General features: G+C 51.4%; 6 protein-coding genes across 6 annotated transcripts; 2 read left to right on the top strand and 4 right to left on the bottom strand.

Annotated features, from left to right (window-relative positions):
- Nucleotides 1–1,730: 1,730 nt before the first annotated feature.
- J4E82_008934 (uncharacterized protein) lies at nt 1,731–2,251 on the top strand (the record flags this gene model as incomplete). The annotated part of the gene is made up of 3 exons (XM_051735164.1): nt 1,731–1,777; nt 1,827–1,958; nt 2,017–2,251. 3 exons carry the CDS (start codon nt 1,731–1,733, stop codon nt 2,249–2,251), a joined length of 414 nt encoding a protein of 137 aa, XP_051585091.1.
- A 671-nt stretch (nt 2,252–2,922) lies between these two features.
- Nucleotides 2,923–3,411, bottom strand: J4E82_008933 (uncharacterized protein; the record flags this gene model as incomplete). The annotated part of the gene is made up of 1 exon (XM_051735163.1): nt 2,923–3,411. The coding sequence occupies one exon, from the start codon at nt 3,409–3,411 to the stop codon at nt 2,923–2,925; it is 489 nt and encodes a 162-aa protein (XP_051585090.1).
- Nucleotides 3,412–4,672: 1,261 nt separating this feature from the next.
- J4E82_008932 (uncharacterized protein) lies at nt 4,673–5,764 on the bottom strand (the record flags this gene model as incomplete). The annotated part of the gene is made up of 1 exon (XM_051735162.1): nt 4,673–5,764. One exon carries the CDS (start codon nt 5,762–5,764, stop codon nt 4,673–4,675), a length of 1,092 nt encoding a protein of 363 aa, XP_051585089.1.
- A 2,754-nt stretch (nt 5,765–8,518) lies between these two features.
- Nucleotides 8,519–9,227, top strand: RPS8A (ribosomal protein S8A; the record flags this gene model as incomplete). Its single annotated transcript, XM_051735161.1, has 3 exons — nt 8,519–8,523; nt 8,576–8,644; nt 8,693–9,227. The coding sequence occupies 3 exons, from the start codon at nt 8,519–8,521 to the stop codon at nt 9,225–9,227; spliced, it is 609 nt and encodes a 202-aa protein (XP_051585088.1).
- Nucleotides 9,228–10,059: 832 nt separating this feature from the next.
- J4E82_008930 (uncharacterized protein) lies at nt 10,060–11,880 on the bottom strand (the record flags this gene model as incomplete). The annotated part of the gene is made up of 4 exons (XM_051735160.1): nt 10,060–10,117; nt 10,208–10,992; nt 11,043–11,467; nt 11,517–11,880. 4 exons carry the CDS (start codon nt 11,878–11,880, stop codon nt 10,060–10,062), a joined length of 1,632 nt encoding a protein of 543 aa, XP_051585087.1.
- A 1,083-nt stretch (nt 11,881–12,963) lies between these two features.
- J4E82_008929 (uncharacterized protein) lies at nt 12,964–13,594 on the bottom strand (the record flags this gene model as incomplete). Its single annotated transcript, XM_051735159.1, has 2 exons — nt 12,964–13,281; nt 13,337–13,594. The coding sequence occupies 2 exons, from the start codon at nt 13,592–13,594 to the stop codon at nt 12,964–12,966; spliced, it is 576 nt and encodes a 191-aa protein (XP_051585086.1).
- Between the last annotated feature and the right edge of the window lie 6,670 nt (nt 13,595–20,264).

The raw sequence follows: 20,264 nt of genomic DNA, 5'->3' as shown, positions 1-20,264 counted from the left end.
CAACACACTGTGCAGATCGAATAGAAAGACCATGTTCTCTGCAGGAAACGCGATCTCATCTTTATTACGCAACTCTTCCGAGTCGCCATCGGGAAACTCGTGTCGACTTAGGTGACGTTTGCTGACTGTCCGGAAGGCGCTGCCTTGCTAGGAACTATTTCTTTCCAAATCCGTGGTCTTATGCGGTACGTGCGTGCGAGGCCTGGGGTACGTACATCCCGAAGTATTGCCCACTGGTTCAAAGTATTCACAGTCACGATGCAAATAGTACATGGAAGCAAAAGCTAGTGCCAAAAAGACGTAGGGAGTAGTTCTTCGGGCCGACCTCCTATGTAACACGCCTTGCCGAGCAAACCTAATTTATGACAAGCATCTGTAGCGCGACGCGGGTACCGTGCTCCCGACCCGCAGCGCCACGAAGAGCCTCAGTTATTGCGTATCTTGTCTTCTTTCATTTGCGCTCGCACCGAAATGTGTTCGACATGTCGGCATCATGAAGACTGACAGAGCAGAGGCGCTTTGCCACTACACGATCGTGTGATATTCAACACATAATTCAAAGCACTCGCACAACATCGTTGAGTCCAGCTCCGCTCGCTGACATGAAGGGACTTGGTCTCTTCGTTCGAGAGGTGCCGATCATCTCTATTGTTGTTGCAGAAAACTGGAGAAACCTCGAATCATCCGCACCCGTAGCCCGGAACTCGTCTTCTGGTACATGTGGCCCATCAAAATATTATCCCGAGAATCATACGGTCAGATAATACGTCCAAGAACTTCTCCACAGATGTGAGGAGATCCAGGAAAGTGATTAACGCCAAGGTCAGATCCAATGATTCAAGCCTCCATGCCCAGAATTTGATCTACAGTATAGTGACAGTATCCTCGCATACGTTCAAACGACTACCAAATATCTTCGCGACACGACTGCGTACTTTCCCTACTTCTCCAACCACAAATTCTTTCTACAATACTCATCTCTCCTATCCTTCCTGATATAGACGTGCAGGAGGCTGACTGAATCGCGCCAAGTGGGTTCTGGTGCTCGACTTTCCAGTAAGGCCGCGTAGTGCTTATGGTGGTAAGCGAGGTGAACAAGCCTAGCAGTGCAACACTGGTACTCATAGTTAACTCATTTGGGAAATCGAAACGTTCATCTTCCACACCACAATACGAGATGCGGCCGCCAAGTGTCACGGAGTTGCAGTCCTGGCTCGCCTCAAGCAGTATGCATCGATCAGTTTGAGCAGTTCGCCAGTACTGGTACGGCTTTGTGCTGGGCGGACAGAGCTTCATCTCTAGTCGAACAGCTAACCGATTTATACAAGACTAGAGGGCGAGGTAGAGCTTTACATATAGGACTCGCTCAACTCAGGATACACTCGTGGTAGCGATCATAAGACACCACGGCGAAATTCCAGATGGTCTCTCCGCGCTGCTTGTAAGAGCGGTGTCAACTCTCTCGTACATCCAGGGTATGAGTACGATCGTGGAAGTTGAAGGCGATGCTCCGGAAATGACCACGCACCACGGTGCTTCAGAATCGGTCCTCTACGCTCGTCGACTTGCCCTCGATCGAGGTGCCTACGTTGATAGAATGTCTATATAAGACCTCATAATTCACTTCTTCTCAGTCCATCACAGCAATCAGCTTCAGTCACTCATTACCACACTCTCTTTACCGAACCCACACTCCTTCAGATCTCTCGATCATCCCAACCATCTTCAAAATGCACTTCAACTTCTCTACCATTGCCGTGGTCCTCGCCGCCATGAGGTATGCGACATCCATGTTTCATCACTTACCTCGCTAACCCATTGAACAGCGTCGCCGTCGAGGCTGCCCCCAAGGGAGGACGCGGCCGTGCGAGAGTCAAGCAGGGTGCCAAAGACCACGCCGGCGACGTCGCTGGTGGTATCGCCACTGGCGCTGGATTCATCCCATCGACTGCTGGCAAGTAAGTCTAACGCCCAGCCATCTCCTGCAGCAATTTCGAAGCTGACGGTACGACTCAGGCACGTAATGCACAACTGCTGCATCAACTCCGGCGGCTGGACATACAACCCGGACGCTGTCGAGCTTACCAAGAAGGTGTGCAAGAATTTCACATCCGCCCAGTGGTACAACAACGCTTGCACTGAGGCCGCGGGATCTGAACCTATCTCTGGTGACTCTTTCTACTCCGCTTGCAAGGCCGCGAAGCCCGAGGGCGGCGACACCATTGGCGCTGGCTACCGCGCTACTTGCTAAGCGGCCAGTGCGGTTGCACATTCGCGACGAGCCGCATTGTTCATCGATGGGAGAACTTGAAGAGATGATTCAAGAGATAATGAGGCTGGCGGGTTAACTTTCAAGTCACTCCTTATGCTGCTCTGTGGAGTGGATATCTATCTTTATCTGTAGTACTTAATATTAGGCGTTGTTTTGGAAAACTTTGAGTTGACTTTTGCATGCGAGTGAATATCTTAGGTGATCATGTAGAGACAGCTCTATCACATGCTGACCATGGAACATCATCAAAGAACTGATGGTGTTCACAAGATATCGCTAACAGTGACCTCGAGGCAATCAAGTCACCATTGTTCCGTCTTCTCTTGGCATCTTCTCAAAGCCTCAGCCAGAAGGATCAAAACGATACAAGCAACACAGCCAGAAGAAAGCAGAAGTGTTCAAATATGATCATAGTATTATTATCCTCCACATTACCCAGTATCGCCCTCATCTCAACTCAAGTCCTATAAAACGCCTCGTAATCCCAGTGGTATATGCGCATCCCAAAAATCACTTTTTGTTTTACCCTTCCCCAGGGTATCTGCGCATCCCAATATCCCAAAAAATTCACTTTTGTTGACCTCCTGTCCCATTACTAACCTCCCCGGATCTTCTTTCCCCCTAAGAAGCTCACTTCGCAAAGTCGCTTTCTAGTTGTGAGGAGCACCGTAGGTGTGCTCGTAAGCATTGCTGACGCTCCTGTGGTGCTCAACAATCTTGTTCTTGAGTCCTTTCCAGGCCTTTTGGTAGTTCCTGGGTCCCTCTTGCGCAGCCTCCTTCTCCTCAAAAGTAGCAGGCGCAGCACCGACGCTCTTCCTGGATGCCTCGCCGCTCTGCCTCGGGCTGCTCGCAGTAGACGATGAGCGAGATGCGGAGGGAGAGAAGCTGGGGCTGTAGTAGACGGCAAAGGCAGAGTTCATCTCTTGGTGGTGCTTCTTGAGGGCTTTCCAGGCCTTGGAGGCGTTTGTGGGGTTGCGCTGTTGGCTGGAGGTGGTGGAGGGGTTGCGGGAGGTTTGTGTGGAAGATGCGGGGCTGGTGTAGGTGGATACGGAGCCGCCGTAGTAGGCGTTGCAGGCAGCGTTGATGCTCTCGTGGTGGGCCTTTGCGTGAGCCGCGACGGAGGAGAGGAAGTTGGGCATTTTGATGGTTGTGGTGGTTGTTTGTGTTGGAGTGTTGATCGATGTGATGTTGATGCTTGAGATGCGATCGAAGATTGGTAGTAGTGGTAGTAGTTGCTTTGCTTGTAGTATGCTTTACTGTGCTGATGTCCTTCATCCTCACGTACCCACCATCCTCTTTATACTCCCCCAGCCCATCCCCCAGAATATTCTCTATGACACTTGCCAAGCATCACCGGTCACACCTTACATTCAAAACTCTTCGCCAAAATTTTAACAGACCACACCGTTGCGCACGCCCTGCACACGTCGACGAAACGATCGTGAGATTCTGTGGCGTCCGCCGCTCTGATTGGCCACAGGGCTGACAAACCCATAGAATTCCTGTCATCGAACACCTTAACAGGGCGTGAGAGGGTCCGTGCCACGATCATTATGACCACCAGGTGTCCACGCCCTACCATGGTGCGTCTTTTCCGAAGGCGCGCCGGAGCGTTTCCCGTCGGCGGCTAATTTCGTCAGGGCGCATCGTGTGTGTAAAGGCGCGGTGATGAGTTTTCGGTTCGTGTCCTCCAAAGGCAGTCTTCTAGCAGCTAACGGCATGGCGGGGGAAAATTCTGTTATTGGCTGCCACGCTTCGTCGCACCACGCTGTGTACCTGATCCACGCAGGGCCTTTCCCGCCGCCCAGTTGCCCGTCGGATGCCAAGTTTGCTTCTGTGCTTTTGGGCTAGACTCTGCTGTTGCACTGGGAGTGGATGTTTGTACGTAAAGTCGCTGTTTTACCTTGTGCGACATGTCCGTTAACTGTTAGAAGAATGCCTTTGGAGGTTTGGCGACGAAAATTTGATGTTTGGTGAGGGCGCGCCCGCGTGACGACGATGTGGTCGGTGTGGATAGGGGGTGATGATGTGACAGCAGGTGAGTGATTTTCTGCAAGCTCACGATCGTGTTCACAGATCCTTCTCGATGGCACAAGCTGTCATCTGACTGTCGTGATCGTGAGTCTTGCGATGTGCGACAGACGATGACTCTGCATTCATCAGCTACAATACTACGCGCATTATGCAGCGTCAGCGACCCAGCGCCGTCTACATCAACGTGGAACTGTCGCAAACATCAGCATGATACGAGCTTACGTTTGTCACCAAATGGCCGACCGACGATGCAGCGCAGTTTTCGTATTCTTGGTAGAGACTCGCAAACCAGACGCCACCCAATGCAAAGACAGGTCTATTACGCAAACATCTATAAATTCAACGCGGAGGAATACGCGACCCTATTCACAGTCGGATTGCGAGAATCCCCACACCCCACCAGATCAGCAACAGCAAGCCTGCCGGCCAGCTACCCGCGATCGTACTATGAGCTCGTACCGTACCAGCGATAACCGGGCCTCCTGTGGGGTACAAATAGCCGTTCGACTGCCCGTGATAGCTTCCTCCACTTACACCGCACCCTGTTCCCAACGGATCTGGCTCCCTCGTCAATGTGGCGATTGTAGTAATGGGTTGAAGGGTTCTTGTAGCTCCTTGTACGACTACAGCAGTTCCGCTATGATCTAGGCTCAGCGTCGTGCCGTTTACAGTGACGGGGGCGCCGCCTGGAACAAGAGTTGTACCAGGACCCATCACAATGTAGCCAGCGCGATTTGGCGTGTAGACATGATTTCCGTAAGTTAAAGCAGCTGCGACTGTGGTATATACGTTGCCAAAGATCGGCGTGATACTGGTCGTTCTTCCGTTGACGATGAGCGCTGTCGCGGAAGATGCGAGGGCAAGTGTTGTGCCAGATATCGTAAGTGGTTCGCCTCCAGGAAGAAGAGTTTGACCTGCGATCACGTACTGTGTCTGCGAATTTGGTGCGATGGTTTGGGTACCAATAGTGAGTATTGGTGGAAGTGGTATCGGTGGTTGCGAGACGGGCACATCTGTAGTTGCGGACTGGAAAGGCAGCAACGAGATGATGGTAGTACCAACAACGATCTTAGTCTTGCCATCTGAGGTCTCGATCGCCACAGGTGTGTCTCCAATGGTAACGGTGTCGCCAGGCGTCAGAGTAAGAGAACCCCCTACTACAAAACCACCGCTTGGGTCTTGATCGACGACAATGTCGGACGCACCAGCCGATATCGTTACCTGCGGAGGTCTTTCCGTGGTTGCTTGCGCGGTCGCTTCTTGGACAGTAGAGCCATGTTGTTCTCCGACTGGGGTATCAAGCCACCCTGTTGCAGGTATCTCATATACTGGCGAACATCCTCTGCATGGCCGTGTAGAACTGAAGTTGGGCTCAGGGATCTCATGATGGCCATTCGGATCTCCAACCTCCGTCACGGCTGGTGGAATTGGTCTTAGGCCTTGAACTGTCGATATCATTGGTAGCGTCCCTGTAGCATTTCCTTGAGACGAGGTTAATATGGTTGTCACATCTGTTAGCGATGCGTATGGCGGGTTGAGTGCTACGACTGAGGTTGGTAAAGGCGCTGTTGTGACGATAACGGGTGAAGGTACCGTCAGAGCTATGGGCCCTGATGTGGAGGACAGACTGCTGAGGGTAGACTGAGTTGGCCGCGAAGGTATCAAGTTAAGAGGGCGTGATCGGACAGCCGGCGGAGGCGCAGCATTTGTTGATGTACCAGAGTTGGAGTCTAAGTGGTAACACACGTTTCGTCAGTCATCGAAAACCGGTGTTCGTCAATGCAACTCACTTGGCTCCAATATCATTGAGTTCAGGCTTCCCGCTGCCGCTGCCGATCCATGGTCGGGTAGTTCTTTCTCAGGTTAGCACAACAGGCTTTTGTTTTTACGACCACCAACGTCCGGCTCCCTACCCGCTGATGGTAGTGCAGATGTAACACCTATCCAAATAGCGCCGAGGCACAACAAATGGTACAATGGGAAATTGATAGCAGAGCAGGTGATGCGCATGGCAGCCCTTGGAGATGGATACCATAGGGTCGTAATGCGGGAATAGTAACCACGAGAAGCAGGAAATCTGCAGCCTTACATTTCATCCGGGTGACAGCCCTACTCAATACTTGATACGGAATCTGAGCAAGCATAGAAAGAGGATGAATCGTAAATCTCCGCGTTCTACATATACCGAGGAAGTGGCCGGTGACTGAGATAAAGACTGGAACAGTGGTACACAGCATCTACTTAGATTGCTATTGATTAGACTTTCATAGAAGCTGGGGTCGTTATTGTGCCGATTGGAAACGCCCGAGTGTGGAGATGGCTTTACCCGGAGCGGGAACGCGATATTATACGTCAGCTGGATGTTGGCCAGCGGCTGGTTCCTTCTAGGTAGCTTAGCGAGCCTTGACCCTTGTCCAACACTCGACTCTGCTGCAAAGCTGACCACGTTCCCCCATGAACGAACGAGTCGCGATTGCGCAGGTTTTGGTAAATGTCTACAACCAGGTCGAACGGATTCCAGAAGCAGGGATCATGAAGAAATGCCATGTGGTCGACCAGGGCGCCAATTCATAAGTGATGTATGCTGTCTTCAGTGCGTCCGGCATCTCATGATCATCTCGACATGACAGGAGCTAAGCATAGATGGTTAGTCCTGTTCCATGGTACTAGTGCGTACCTACGATCTACAGTCTAATGCTTTTTGTGCAAGCTTTCTCGACGACGAACTAAAAGTCCTTTTGAAAACTTAAACGCAGTCAATGAAATTCCCATGCAAACACGACTTGTCGACACAACGTTGGGTTTGCGGAGAGACCATGCGAAGCGCTCGGGACGGGTGGCGTGAACGACATTCACCCGGATCCATACAGGCGGCAATCCTCCCATGCAAAACCGGACACACATGGTAAAGATGTGTAGAGTATGTTTCCAGGCGCCCGCTAGAAACGTCCCTCGCGGCAACCCACAAATCACCGGACCTGCATTTGTCGGTGTGCCCTGGGCCTGATACTATCTGGGCACGGAAAGGTCTTTGGAGACTTGATGTTTTGATCATGCGGCCGCTTTCACGGGTGATAGCGGAAGGTTCATGCGTGTAGCCGGCGTATGCCTCGCTCCCGATGTCGCTCCGAGCTTTCGCATAAGGAGTTATGTTGGTATGTTGAATCGGGGGGTGTTGTTTGGACCATCGGCGTTAAAGTTTCTTTTGCCAAATCCAAAATCTCGTATAGCGGGAACAAAGACGATGAAGGGTGTTCATGATTGGCCTTGGGGACCAGAGGCCGCTGATCTGACCTGCCTGGAGATGACAACATCGACAACAGCTTCTTCGACATTGGTCGGTTGCCGCGTTGCCGTATACAACAAGAAGAATTGGTGAGATCAGCAGCATCAGTAAATATCGAGGAAGATACAACCTTAGCGTGCCACGTGCGGCTAGCAGCTACGACACTCAGAGATCGATGTAGAAAGTTGCAAAGCAGCAATCCGGCATAGCGATTCACTGCAGAGCTCTTCATGATCAGGAAGGTATTGCCCGCCCAGTTGGTGACTCCCGACTGATAGATGGCTAGGCCATTGGGTTGCAGTCCAGTGAGCATCTCAGGCTGCTATCCTGATGCTGTAATCAATGCCACCAACCGTAGGATGCGATGCCGCTCAGACAACAAGACATAGAGGTTCCAGTGCCGCAGCTGCATCTTTCTTGATTTTCATCGACGCGGGATCTGTGATGATGTTACTGGCAGTAGAAGGTGAGGGCTGGTGATGGTCCGACTTATCGATGGGGGCGGCGGAGCGCGACTGCCCACCACCTGCTCGCTTACTGCTAGCGTCCCTTGGCACCAACGCAGCTGCGAAAATGAGTTTCGCGAATTTCCTCTTCGTCTTCTGACAAGCGCCAACTAACCCCACGACAACACAGATTGCACCAGGAGACCCGACATCAGGTACGCTTTACAGAACACGCTCTACTCGAATATTCGGACCCGTTCAGCATTGCGACACTCGAAGCTGCCCCGCGACTGGTCCGCCGCCGTCAGACGAAGTGTATGGTCGCACGCGAGCCGCTCGATATCTATACTTCTACACCTGGCTATACAAGGCGGGGGACTCTGCGGGCAGCGGGAGCAATGCTGCGGCTTCGTCCAACTGCAATTGAGGACAAAGGCTAATTTGATTGTGTGGGACAGCGTCTTCTGAACAACCGCAATCATGGGGTATCTATTCTTCCCTCACCGTCAGTCTTGTACAAGCACTAACACCCGCCAGTATCTCACGAGACTCTCGCCACAAGCGTTCCGCGTCCGGTGCGAAGCGCGCATACTACCGCAAGAAGAGGTATGCATAACCCGATCGCTTCTCTAGTCATGTCTAACATGGCTTCAGGGCTTTCGAGAAGGGCCGCCAGCCTGCCAACACCCGTATTGGCACAAAGCGTGTTCATCTTGTCCGCACCCGTGGCGGCAACCGCAAGTTCCGTGCCCTTCGTCTCGAAGCCGGTAACTTCTCCTGGGGCTCCGAGGGCATCGCCAAGAAGACCCGTGTCATCGGTGTCGTCTACCACCCCTCCAACAACGAGCTCGTCCGTACCAACACCCTGACCCGCTCCGCTATCGTCCAGATCGATGCCGCTCCCTTCCGACAATGGTACGAGGCCCACTACGGCTCTTCGCTCGGCCGCAGGAGGCAGGTCAAGGCCGGTGAGAAGGAGGAGGACAAGAAGAAGTCCAACTCGGTCACCAAGAAGCAGGCCGACCGCTTGAAGAACGGAGGAAAGATTGAGAACGCTGTTGAGAAGCAGTTCGAGGCCGGTCGTCTGTACGCCGCTGTCTCTTCCCGTCCCGGCCAGAGCGGTCGCTGCGACGGCTACGTCCTCGAGGGTGAGGAGCTTGCTTTCTACCAGCGTCTCCTCAGGAAGTAGAGGTGATATTTGGGGCTTCTTCGGTGCATTGGTCAGGTCAAAATGGGTGTTTAGTCATGTATCTGGTCTGCATAGTCGCGGGACACTGAATGCACGAGGCATCATAACGCCACTTCTCTAGATACCACGAGACTACGATGAAATGGGTTTCAAATGTTCATGTGGAGTCTTTTTTCCTTTCCGTCCATCTTGCTACCACTGCACATCATTCATCGGTCCAACATCACGAAGCTGACATACCACGTCAACATATGTCCATCACCGTCGCTCCCACGTCGTTCAAGTATGATGACTGAAGTAAGAATTTTATACAAAGTGCACTATTAATCATCATCATCATCGCTATGCATAACTTCCCAAGGTAATCCCATCGCCTCTTCACATGCTAACCCCTCTTTCTTATCCATGCGAACCACTCTCCACCGAGCTCCATCCCTACCGTCCACGCACTCTTTCTACCCGACAACCTGGATCACACACCTCGGCACACGTTTCGTTTCGTCACATCTACAGCTTCGATGCCGCAACCGGAGAACCGACCTATGGTGGTAGCCGCGTCAGCTTGTATTCACGTGCTTGAAGTTTTTTACTTGTTTTTTGTTTCTCAGCGCAGCGGCGGTGTAGGAGCGCGCAAGTGTAGTGCAGGTAGTGTAGATAATAACAGCAAACATGATGGTGGAACGCTTCTTTGCATTTCTTGATTTAAAAACAGAACTCTTTTTCTTTTCTTTTCCACTTCAAAAAAGGTCTGGAACATTGGTATAAAGGTTTACAAGGATAACAGCAAAGTGGATAAACTCATGATAGTAGAAGAAAAACCATGGCAAGAAGACTACAACTTGGAGGCTCCCTTGGGCGGACCTACATTCGTAATCTCATTGTAGAGCAGTCTGGACATATAGTTAGCACATGAATCGATCTTTTTACCATTGGCAGAGTCCAGTTCATAAGGTGGAAAGAAAGAAAGAAAAGTCACTTACGAAGTCAAAAACTCGGCGTAGTCTTCACCAGTCACCTGTCCCTCAAAGTACTTCGCAGCAAGATGGAACTTGTTGCCCTTTGGCGCCTTATCACTCAACGCCTGCGCCTGCTCCTTCAGCAGCTTGAGGGCGTAATCCTTGGTCACCTTCTTGCCCTCGGCAGTCTCGACGTTATGCCTAGTCCACTGCCAGAGTTGTGAGCGTGAGACTTCAGCGGTGGCGGCATCTTCCATGAGGTAGTTGATGGGAACGCAGCCTACGCCACGGATCCAGGCCTCCATGTAGGACAGTCCGATATCGAGGTTCTTGCGGATACCGTCCTCAGTCACTTTGCCGGGGACGTTCATGTTGAGGAGGTCGTTGGCAGTAATGTGGACGTCCTCGCGACGGACGTGCATCTGGTTGGGAGCAGGCATGTGCTCGTTGAAGACCTCGCTTGCAATGGCTGCGAGGGCCGGGTGGGCGACCCATGTGCCGTCGTGGCCGGCGCGTGCCTCGCGCAGCTTGTCGGCCTTGACCTTGGCCATGGCAGCGTCATTGGCGGCTTGGTCGTTCTTGATGGGGATCTGGGCTGCCATGCCGCCCATGGCGTGGACACCGCGCCTGTGGCATGTCTTGATGAGGAGCTTGACGTAGGCGTCCATGAAGGGTGAGGTCATGGTGACGGAGTCGCGGTCGGGGAGGACAAAGTTGGGGTTCTGGCGGAAGCGCTTGATGGTGCTGAAGATGTAGTCCCAGCGGCCGCAGTTGAGACCGGAAGAGTGGTCGCGGAGCTCGTAGATGATCTGCGAGTAATTAGTCAAAGCATGGGATGGAAGTAAGAAGTGGGACATACCTCGTCCATCTCGAAAGCAGCGGTGATGGTTTCGATCAAGACGGTACCACGGATGGTGCCACGCCTCATGCCGATGTAGTCTTGCGCCAAGTTGAAGGCGTCATTCCATAGTCTGGCCTCAAGATGCGACTCCATCTTGGGCAGGTAGAAGTATGGTCCGGTTCCGCGCTTGACAAGCTCATGTGCGTTGTGGAAGAAGTAGAGTCCAAAGTCGAACAGTCCACCCGAGATGGGCTCGCCATCAACTGTGAAGTGCTTCTCCTCCAGATGCCAGCCTCTCGCGCGAGCGATGAGTGTGGGCAGTGTTCGGTCGGTGCGGAGCTTGTACTCCTTCTCGCCTTGCTTAAAGTCGACTTGCTTGCGGATGGCGTCGTAGAGGTTGAGTTGTCCGTTGATCATGTTGTCCCATGTTGGTGCAGATGAATCTTGGAGACGTTAGCCATCGTCCTCTGCTCAAAGTGACAATCTACGTACCCTCGAAATCGGCCATATATGTCCAGACATTCGAGTTCAGGGCGTTGACAACCATCTTGCGATCTGTCGGGCCAGTAATCTCGACGCGCCTGTCAACAAGACCTGGCGCTGGTGGTGCGCCCTTCCATGCATCGTTCTCGCGGATGTGCTTGGTCTCTGGGAGAAAGTCGAGAAGGTTGCCCTTGTCGAGCTCAGCTTGTCGGATTACTCGTCGCTGCAACAGCGCTTTCCGGCGCTCATTGAATGTGCGGTGGAGGAGCGCAAGGAAGACACAGGCGTCCTTGCTGAGGATGTGACGGTTCTGGTCGTTGAGATCGCCGAGGATGTTGACCTCTCGTAGAATACTGTCGGCGCTAGCTGCCATTATGAAATATGTATATGTTCTTGTACAATTGATGAATATCTTCAAGGTACGAGGAGAGGAATGCAATCAAGTATGCAGCGTGCGGAGAGGGCTGGGCGGCCGGTAGATAATATATTCATGATACAAACGTCACCCATCTTGACGTCTGGGCCGAGGATCATCTTGCGTCGGCAGACCGATGCAGGCTAGTCGGCTGGCCGTGAATGGTAAACTCCAGGCCCAGGTTCGGGGGAGGGGAGCTTCGAGCTTGTGACGATGCCAAGTCCCGAGCGAAGATGCGGGGATAACCCAACCCGTTAGCACTAACTCGCCCGATCAGCACAACAAACCCTGACGAACAGTGGGTTAGCAGACGATTGAACGCGATAAATGTCTGCGCGATATCGCCGTAGTAATGATTTTCACGTTGATTCGTGGATAGCAGAGGCTGCTGACGGACTGCACCGGCAATTGACGGAAGTCGCGATGCTGATGCTTGATAGCAAGCGCGTTGCCGACAGCTTCGCCGGCCACTTCCGATGGCGCGTCCAGGTATGTAATCTTGCGCATTCCTACCACGGCACTTACACAACGATGCTGGAGTCTAGCGACCTTTTTATGATTCTCAGTCCTGATCATTAGCGGTAGACGGTGTCGATCGCTGAGCGAAGACGTCAATCAGTCGTCATTCGCACATGGCAAGTATAGCGGGAATAACACCAGCCGAGCATCGTAGCACATGCAGAAGAAATGAACTAGAGCGCGTCACACAAGACCATACGATGAGTGCTTTGCCCTCTGGTCCGTGTCAATGAGGAACAGATATCATGCCCCAGGCGTAGCCGAGGTATGCCTAGCACCGAAAGGCTTCAGAGGGTCAGACGCACATGGTAGAAAGGTCAACAGCATAATTGCTTTCATCATGAACATAGATTTCTTCTAGATCTGAGGATACAGGTATGTCGCATCTTTGATAGACATTGAGCCCATCACTGCGCTCTTCAGTAGCTCTTAGCTAACCTCTCGTGTAGGTAAGCCGGCCACAAAGATACCATGTCACTCCCTCCATCGCTATCAAACACACGAAAGCCTCATTCCGATCCTCTACACCTTCGTCACCGCAATTTCGAACGGAGTGTTCGCACTCTTCAGACCCCATGTACAAATTCCGCTTCCACCACAGCTCCCAGAAAGGTTGTCCCCAACCGCAAAGTGTCCCTCCGCCTCGAACGACTCCGTGAACTGCTCACCCCGGTACACCAAATCGGCCACGTGCGTGAACTTCAGGTTGAAGTCACCGGTTGCGAAACCGCTGCTTCCCGCGAGCACGTTCATGATCCAGTAGCCATTGGACGTGGCATCGCATGGCCAGGTACGATCGAGGGGTGACTCGCCCTTTGTGTACCATTGCGCCTTGCAGTTCTAAGCTCGGGTTAGTGAAGGCATTGGCATATTTGGGACAAGAGAATGAACATACGAGGCCTTGGCTTCCTGCTGGCACGGTTACGTTGCTGCCGTCAGACTGTGATGTGCCGAGGTTGATCTCGTTGGGATCGGTCACGGAAGCTGTGATCTGAGCCCATGGATAGCTGCCGGGCCGTCCCGACGGGCTATAGGAAGTCACCTTGTTGACTTGGAAGTCCTGAAGCGTAGCTTGACGAGCTGCGAGCGGAGATGCTGCGGCTGAAGATGCAATTGCCAGAATGGCTGCGAAGGCGGTTTGTGTGAACTGCATTGTGATGGTAGGATTTTGAAGTGCTGACCGTTGGTGTCCAGCACATGGAGTTCCACTTTGGCTCTTCTTATACACAATATGCTGCTTGAGGCCTCCCAATTTTAAAAGCACCATCACTGTACATCCGCCTTCCCGAACGAGTATCCACGATATTCCGTCAACCAGGAGCTTGACAGGTTGCCTTGCATTAGTCACCCCACATTTAGGCATCCCGCGCCTAATTTTAGGAGGATCTACGTCAGTGTACCGCAATACGATACTCTTCGCCTCGCGATGCTGGATTACTGATGCTCGTATGATGCTTTGTAGAGACTTGTACGACATACACAACGTGAGATGTCGAGCGCCATTTTGTCTACTTCTATGAATGACCGTGGTTGGGCATATGTCAATACCAATGATTCCAATGTCTGGTCCATTAAAACTGGGTTGCACGATATCGTACTCCAGCAACAACAGCGTCTACACCGCCTTAGTCTCTCGTACTCGTCCGGCCTTACACATCACGCCCTCAACCTTCAGGCAAGAAAACTCGGCATTTAAATCGTGGTCAACGTAGTGCAGCGTACATAAGAGCAGCTACACATGCTTTGTCTTTCAGGAGAGTCCGAGGAACATGTCTTCCAAGGAAAGATATCTCCTGGAAGGAAGGGGATGTATTCCCAGGTATCTTCGGCGAGGCAGACATCATGTTCGCTGTCTGGCAAGAGCTGTACACCCGTTCGTTTTGTTAGAACCCAACCCCAACCCCCCTGGTGGCTGTTCACCACCGCTAATGTTGCCCTCCTGTCTTCACCTATCGCACTTGCTCTAGCATGCGTACAATGGCATGCCCTCCATGAAATTGAGATTATCAATAGGTGCTGACCATTTGGAGCCACCACCCGAGCCGTCCACTGGCCTCTCACATTTCATCATAGTGTGACAGAACAAGCACACCACACTAAAGCAATAAAACATTGGCGGGACAACGGCTCTATAGCGAGTCAAATTTCATACTCAGTTACCGAGACCGGTTATGTAGCGAGCGCAGTTTCGCAGCGAAGAAGGGTCCTTAGCAAGAGTGAATCTACTGCGAAAATGTATTATCGACACTCACATAACCTTTGCCTAGGACATATCACAGAGGAGAGTCTAGAGAAACTGATCATTACCGATTAAGCAAAAGCCGCCGCCTCCACCACCACCTCCGCCGCCTCCTGTAATTCCACCAACTTCGCGACCACTAGCTCCCCTGCTTCCAGGAAGCGGCGGAGGTGGTGGCGGCGGCTTCCCAACCACCGCCACCTCATCTAGCATATCGCTTCCACTGCTGCCGCCTCCTCCACCGCATCCGCTACCTCTACCCCATCAATTCCAGAAACTCGTTGAATCTGACATAGTCTTCATATCGCTCTCGAAGCTGTCGTCTAGCTTCGTCTTGTTGTCGAATCCTTCTACGTCGTATTTCGATCGCGTAGTCTTGAGTAGGGGATTGGATTAGCTGGATTATGGTGCGTTGCATCTAGAACGATGTCAACTTACGATGAAAGGGCGTGTACAACCACTTGCGCACAGCAGGTGAGGCAACAAGCACGCCAATAAAGATACCAATAACTGCTACGCAAACGCTGACTAGAGTGAAAATGTCTTGTCGCGACCATCTTGTGGAAATTGTGTCAGAGGTTGTAGAACTTTGTTGACTGTTGAAGTCTGCATCGCGGACGGCTTGAGTGGGAAAGGCTGCAATCAAGGCGATATGGAGAGAAAGACTCGCAGTGATAAGGGGCGTCATTTTAAAACCAAACTTGTTGCTTTGGGTCAAGAAGCATACTAGGGAAAGGGAATGAGCAAAGGACATTCTTTTTGAAGGCACCTTCACTGGAGCAAAAAGCCCAACATACAAGGCCCAGAGTGATGTTTGGCGATCTGAGGGTTGCAAAAGTCATTCCAATTGGTCGTGCGTGAGTCAAGCGGCATCGAATGTTGCCGCGGACCGTAGACCAATCCGTGCTAGTGCTTAGCCACGAGCGCCTTGCCATTGGCAACCGTCCAGGCGGTGAGGGTATCTGCCGAACTCTACAAGTAGAGCGTGATACTTGGGAAATTATATATACTTCTCTGGGCACATGTCACCTACCAGCCACCTGAAATGGTTGCATCTTCGCTTGACCGCTACCAGCGGAGCTCTTTGCTCACCACACTCCAACAAATGCCCTCCCTTCCTGACCCATAAAAGATGCCGAGAGATTTACGACTTCCCAAGACCATATGCTCTATACATAAGAAGAGGATCACCAGCGAGAAGTGTCCCAGATATAAGTGGATAGCCGTGCTGATGCATAGTTTTGTCCATATTACAGCGCATTCTTCTCTCCTCTGGACTATGCGAGAAGGTTGGCATCAAGCTCTGACTGGTACCTTCCAGTGATCTGGTATTGAATATCGTTGTAGCTACCAAAGACACTAATCTATACAAAAGGAAGGCAACCCCGACTCATAACACCGCATGTTCCAGCCTGGTTTCTCAAATTCCTCCTCTAAACACCTCAAACAGAAAGGTTCTGGTCCAAGGACGCCAAAGTTTTGACCTCCGGCCTCACTCCGTGACAGGATACTCACTGCAGCTAGTCGTGCAGCCCAGTTTCCATGCGCTCTGGGAATCCCAACGTTACCAGGCTCATCTAACAACTCCTCCCAGTTGTCGATGGACGTGTACTCGAAGTCGCTATCTGAGGCATATGAGGCGGTGCAGAAGGGTTGCAGAGTGCCAACGAAGACTTAGGGCAGGCAACGACGTTCCTTAGGGTCTTCAAGGCGAAGACGAAGCAGTTATTCCAGAAGCCAACCGACTTCCATTACCAGTCAAATTTGATTGCTACTGCTCGCTCCCCCTCATGGCTCGAAACTCCCTGAAGTTGAGATACTCGGTATAGTCCTCTTCGAGACGTCGTCGATCGTCGTTTGCTTGTCGTTCGGCGTCGTCTTCTTGTCTTCGAACATCGTCCTGCCGCCGCCTAGCGTCTTCTTGCCGTCGCAATCGCCTGCGTCGTAACTGAATCGCACAGTCTTGTGAGAAGAAGAGAGTTAGCTTGAAATAAGTATGCTGTGTTGAGTATGGATTCAGCTTACGGTTGACGGGCTTGCACAGCCACCTGCGTAATCCCGATGAGGCAATCAGGAGACAAACAAGGATGCTGGTTATCGCCAAACAGACACCAATCAAGGTGAAGATGTCCCGCCGGGATCAACTCGTTTGGGCTGGGTTGCCCAGGATGGAAGACTGGCCATCGCGAACAGAAGGTATGGACACCGATTCAATACATGGAATGAACCAGAGCACGAGCACACCAATAATTGATGTCATGACCTTTGCCAGATGATAAGACATGCGCTAATCAAGATTGCATTAATTGCTGGTAATCTTCTCCTCCAGAGCCCTTGAGCGGGTCGGTACGTGGGAATAGTTGAACAGGCTCAGCGTCTGCTTTAGCAGCTAGGTATGGAAAGATGAATGCAGAGATGGATTGAAAGCAAGATAGTGGCCACAGGTGAAAGCTTGTAAATGGACTTCTTGTCGTCTTGATACGAAGAGAATGTGTCCCATGGTCTTTCGATCTATATATCATCACTCGTAATCCAGCGTTGCGCTTCACCTCGATAATCATTGGTGCGAGGGTGCAGATACGAACAAAGTATCGTGTGGAAGACTCGACTGTTATTTCTAGGATCCCACCAGAAAGATCTCCAACGCCGTTGTAGGCACTGCAGGAGGATCCCTGCGTAGCGTGGTGGCCAGGAGATGTGCTTTCCGGACTTTCTGAATTGGCTAGCAACACGGCAGGATCCCTGCCCACTGGGGTCCTGGCTTGCCGGCAAGCCCTTCCCACGGCGAGATGGGTAAAATCCAAAAGCGTCTTTCGCGGGAGGCTACCAATGACATATTTCAGACCGGATAGGTGCCTTTATTAGGAATATAGTTGTGTTATTGACGCGCCTGTCTAGTCTGCTCGATGCGGCTCTGCCGTCTTCATGTTTGGTTTGAGAAACAGTGGAAGTTTGGTTGCGGAAGCCTAGAGCGACGGAACTATTCGACTAGATGCTAAAGAGGCATTCTAGTCAACGTTTAGCCTCTATACTGACTAATAAATGTGCATTGCTGTTTTAATGGCGTTTGAGCGGCGCTGTATGGTTGTGTTACTCGTTTGCGCCTGTTGTGCTTTGTGAAACTGTATGACCAGCTCCACGCAGGGGTCTGAACGTTATCACGCCGCGCCACCACTTCAAGCCCGTTCTGCCGGAAGCGCGTCTTACCCAGTCGCAACCACCACACCTGACCTGGCGTCCGCGCATTCTGTTCCTTTCCTTCTGCTGCATCATCCCATGCTGTCACGCTAGTGCCACGATCTGCAGCTGAAATCGACGCACCACAAGGCAGAACTACCTCTGGTAGTCAGTGTGATCAGGCCGCTGGCTGCACAGCGACCATGCAGCGCACCACACGAGACTTGGAGTCCAGATGGTCCAACGATGACGGCCATTTCCATGTAGACCGCGATGATATTGCCGTTCTATTGCGGCTGGTTTTTGTAGTGTATATTAAGCTAAGGGATCTTTGTAGTAACACGTCCATCCAGTATGCGATAAACAGTGTCGCAAAGATGCTTGCAATCAGATTTTTGGAGGAATGCGAGGAGCTCATGTGCATAGTAAGGGAGGTGATGATAGTAATAGCTGGCTGTGAACTTAGGCTTCCAAACCGCAACCCAGCTTGGTTGTACGAGGGGCATTCTGGGTGCCTGCCCATTTGTCGTTGTTTCCTACCCAAAGCGGCCGTTCTCTCCTCGCTAATGCGGTTCTCACTTCCGCCCCCCACACGCACATTTCACATCTCGCTTCAATGTCTCCAAGGCGATAGATCGCGCAAGCCTAGATATCCTGCATTCTCAGTTTCCAGATACGACAAAAGTCACGTTCTCTCTCATTTATTTAGTATCAGACAGCACTTGCCTTATCTTACAAAGGGTATATGCCGTGCGGGAACTTTCAACTTTCAGCCTCACAGCGCACACCCGGGGAAGATGCTGCAAGGTCTTTTCATGTTCTAAAGCTATCTCAGCTTCAACTTCATTGAGTACCTTTCTGATGCAGTATTCCCAAGCTCAGTGAGCTACTGTGCAGCGCATTGTCGCAGACTGTAAAAACTTCGTAAGTCTTACAGCACTCACAAATGTAGACTCTGTCATGATGATGTGTCCATAGATACACAGCTGCCTTGTCGAAATGATTATGCAACCCATAAGTATCTCGAGCCGCCAAGAGAAACCATGATGTTCATGCAAAAGCGTCCCATGAAGCCTCGATAACGTCTGATGCTGAAAGAACTTTTGCTATAGGAAACCACACAATGATGCGCATCATATATACAATTCAAAACAGCTTCTTCTAATCCGCTGATAGAAAGCAGTTTCTTTATCCCTGTCCATGAAGGAATGCTCACCCCGGCGTATCTCACTGTCATCGCGCGCTGCCACTCAACTTCAGAAACTCAATAAATTCGAGATACTCGTTGTATCGCTCTTGCATCTGTCGTCTGGCGTCATCTTGATCTCGTGTGTGCTTTCGACGCATCGTAGAAATGCAGTCTTAACGTAGAGAATCAACTTAGTATAGTTTCTTAGAACACAAGGATTTGCCTTATAGTGCAAAGACTCACGGAGCCAACAACGCAGTCTGGGCGAGGCAACCAACAGACCGATGAATATTCCAACTATGGCAACACAGACGCTGGCTAGAGCGAAGATGTCTTGCCGCGACCATACCGTCTGTGTCTTCTCGGAAGCAGTAGGGGATTGGCTGGAGTGTAGAATACCGTCGCGGATGGGCGGGATTGGAGACGAATTCGCAAGCCTAACGAAGAAGCATGTTATTGTAGCAATAAGGAGGCACATGTGGATGAGTGTATGGTCACGTGTAGCCCCGGAGTCAGGATGAGAGGAGACAGGTTGGAAGGGGATCTGACCGGCCGGCGAGCACGTAATATCTATCAGCAATCTCGCCGACGGCGAAGCTCGTGTGTGACACGTAATGCATGCATATAAGCCGCCGCGCGAGGGACAAGCACTGATTGGTCATTCATATCACCAGGCAGAATGGATACGAGCTCAGCCACCCACGATGCAGTTGTGATTCGACGGCGAAACAGCCAGCCTTACCGCTCAAGAATCAAGATTCAAAGTTTAGACAAATCTAAAGACTCGCCTTCAGTAATATGTCAACGTGGCCACTGCCTGAGATACCACATGTGATGGATGTATAACAAGCTGAATATTCTGATTGTTATGTATAGGGCCGCTTCAAAACAACAAGGAACAAGAACTATATACAACAAGAACCAAAGTACGGAGAAGTCATCGTTAACACCCATTTGTTGAACGATTCCAAGTCAACTGCCACATTTGACAAGTCAAAGATCCCTCTCTACATCAGAAACCCCCTCGTCTTGCCTCTAGTAACTCATTGTAACGGTTTTGTAATTGATGGCGGACCGCCTTCTCATCCCTTTTCTTCCAATTCTTAATGGTTAATGACCGGCCTTGTGGTACGGACGAGGTGCAACTGGCTCTTGTAGCTGATCCGTAGTCAGCACTGCTATCTTTACTTGTAACAAGAACATGGAGATCTGCTTACT

The sequence above is a fragment of the Alternaria postmessia genome, assembly GCF_024291825.1.
Source record: "Alternaria postmessia strain BMP 2775 chromosome Unknown scaffold_78, whole genome shotgun sequence".
Classification (NCBI taxonomy): Eukaryota; Fungi; Ascomycota; class Dothideomycetes; order Pleosporales; family Pleosporaceae; genus Alternaria; species Alternaria postmessia.
This window is presented reverse-complemented; position numbering and strand designations above follow the sequence as displayed.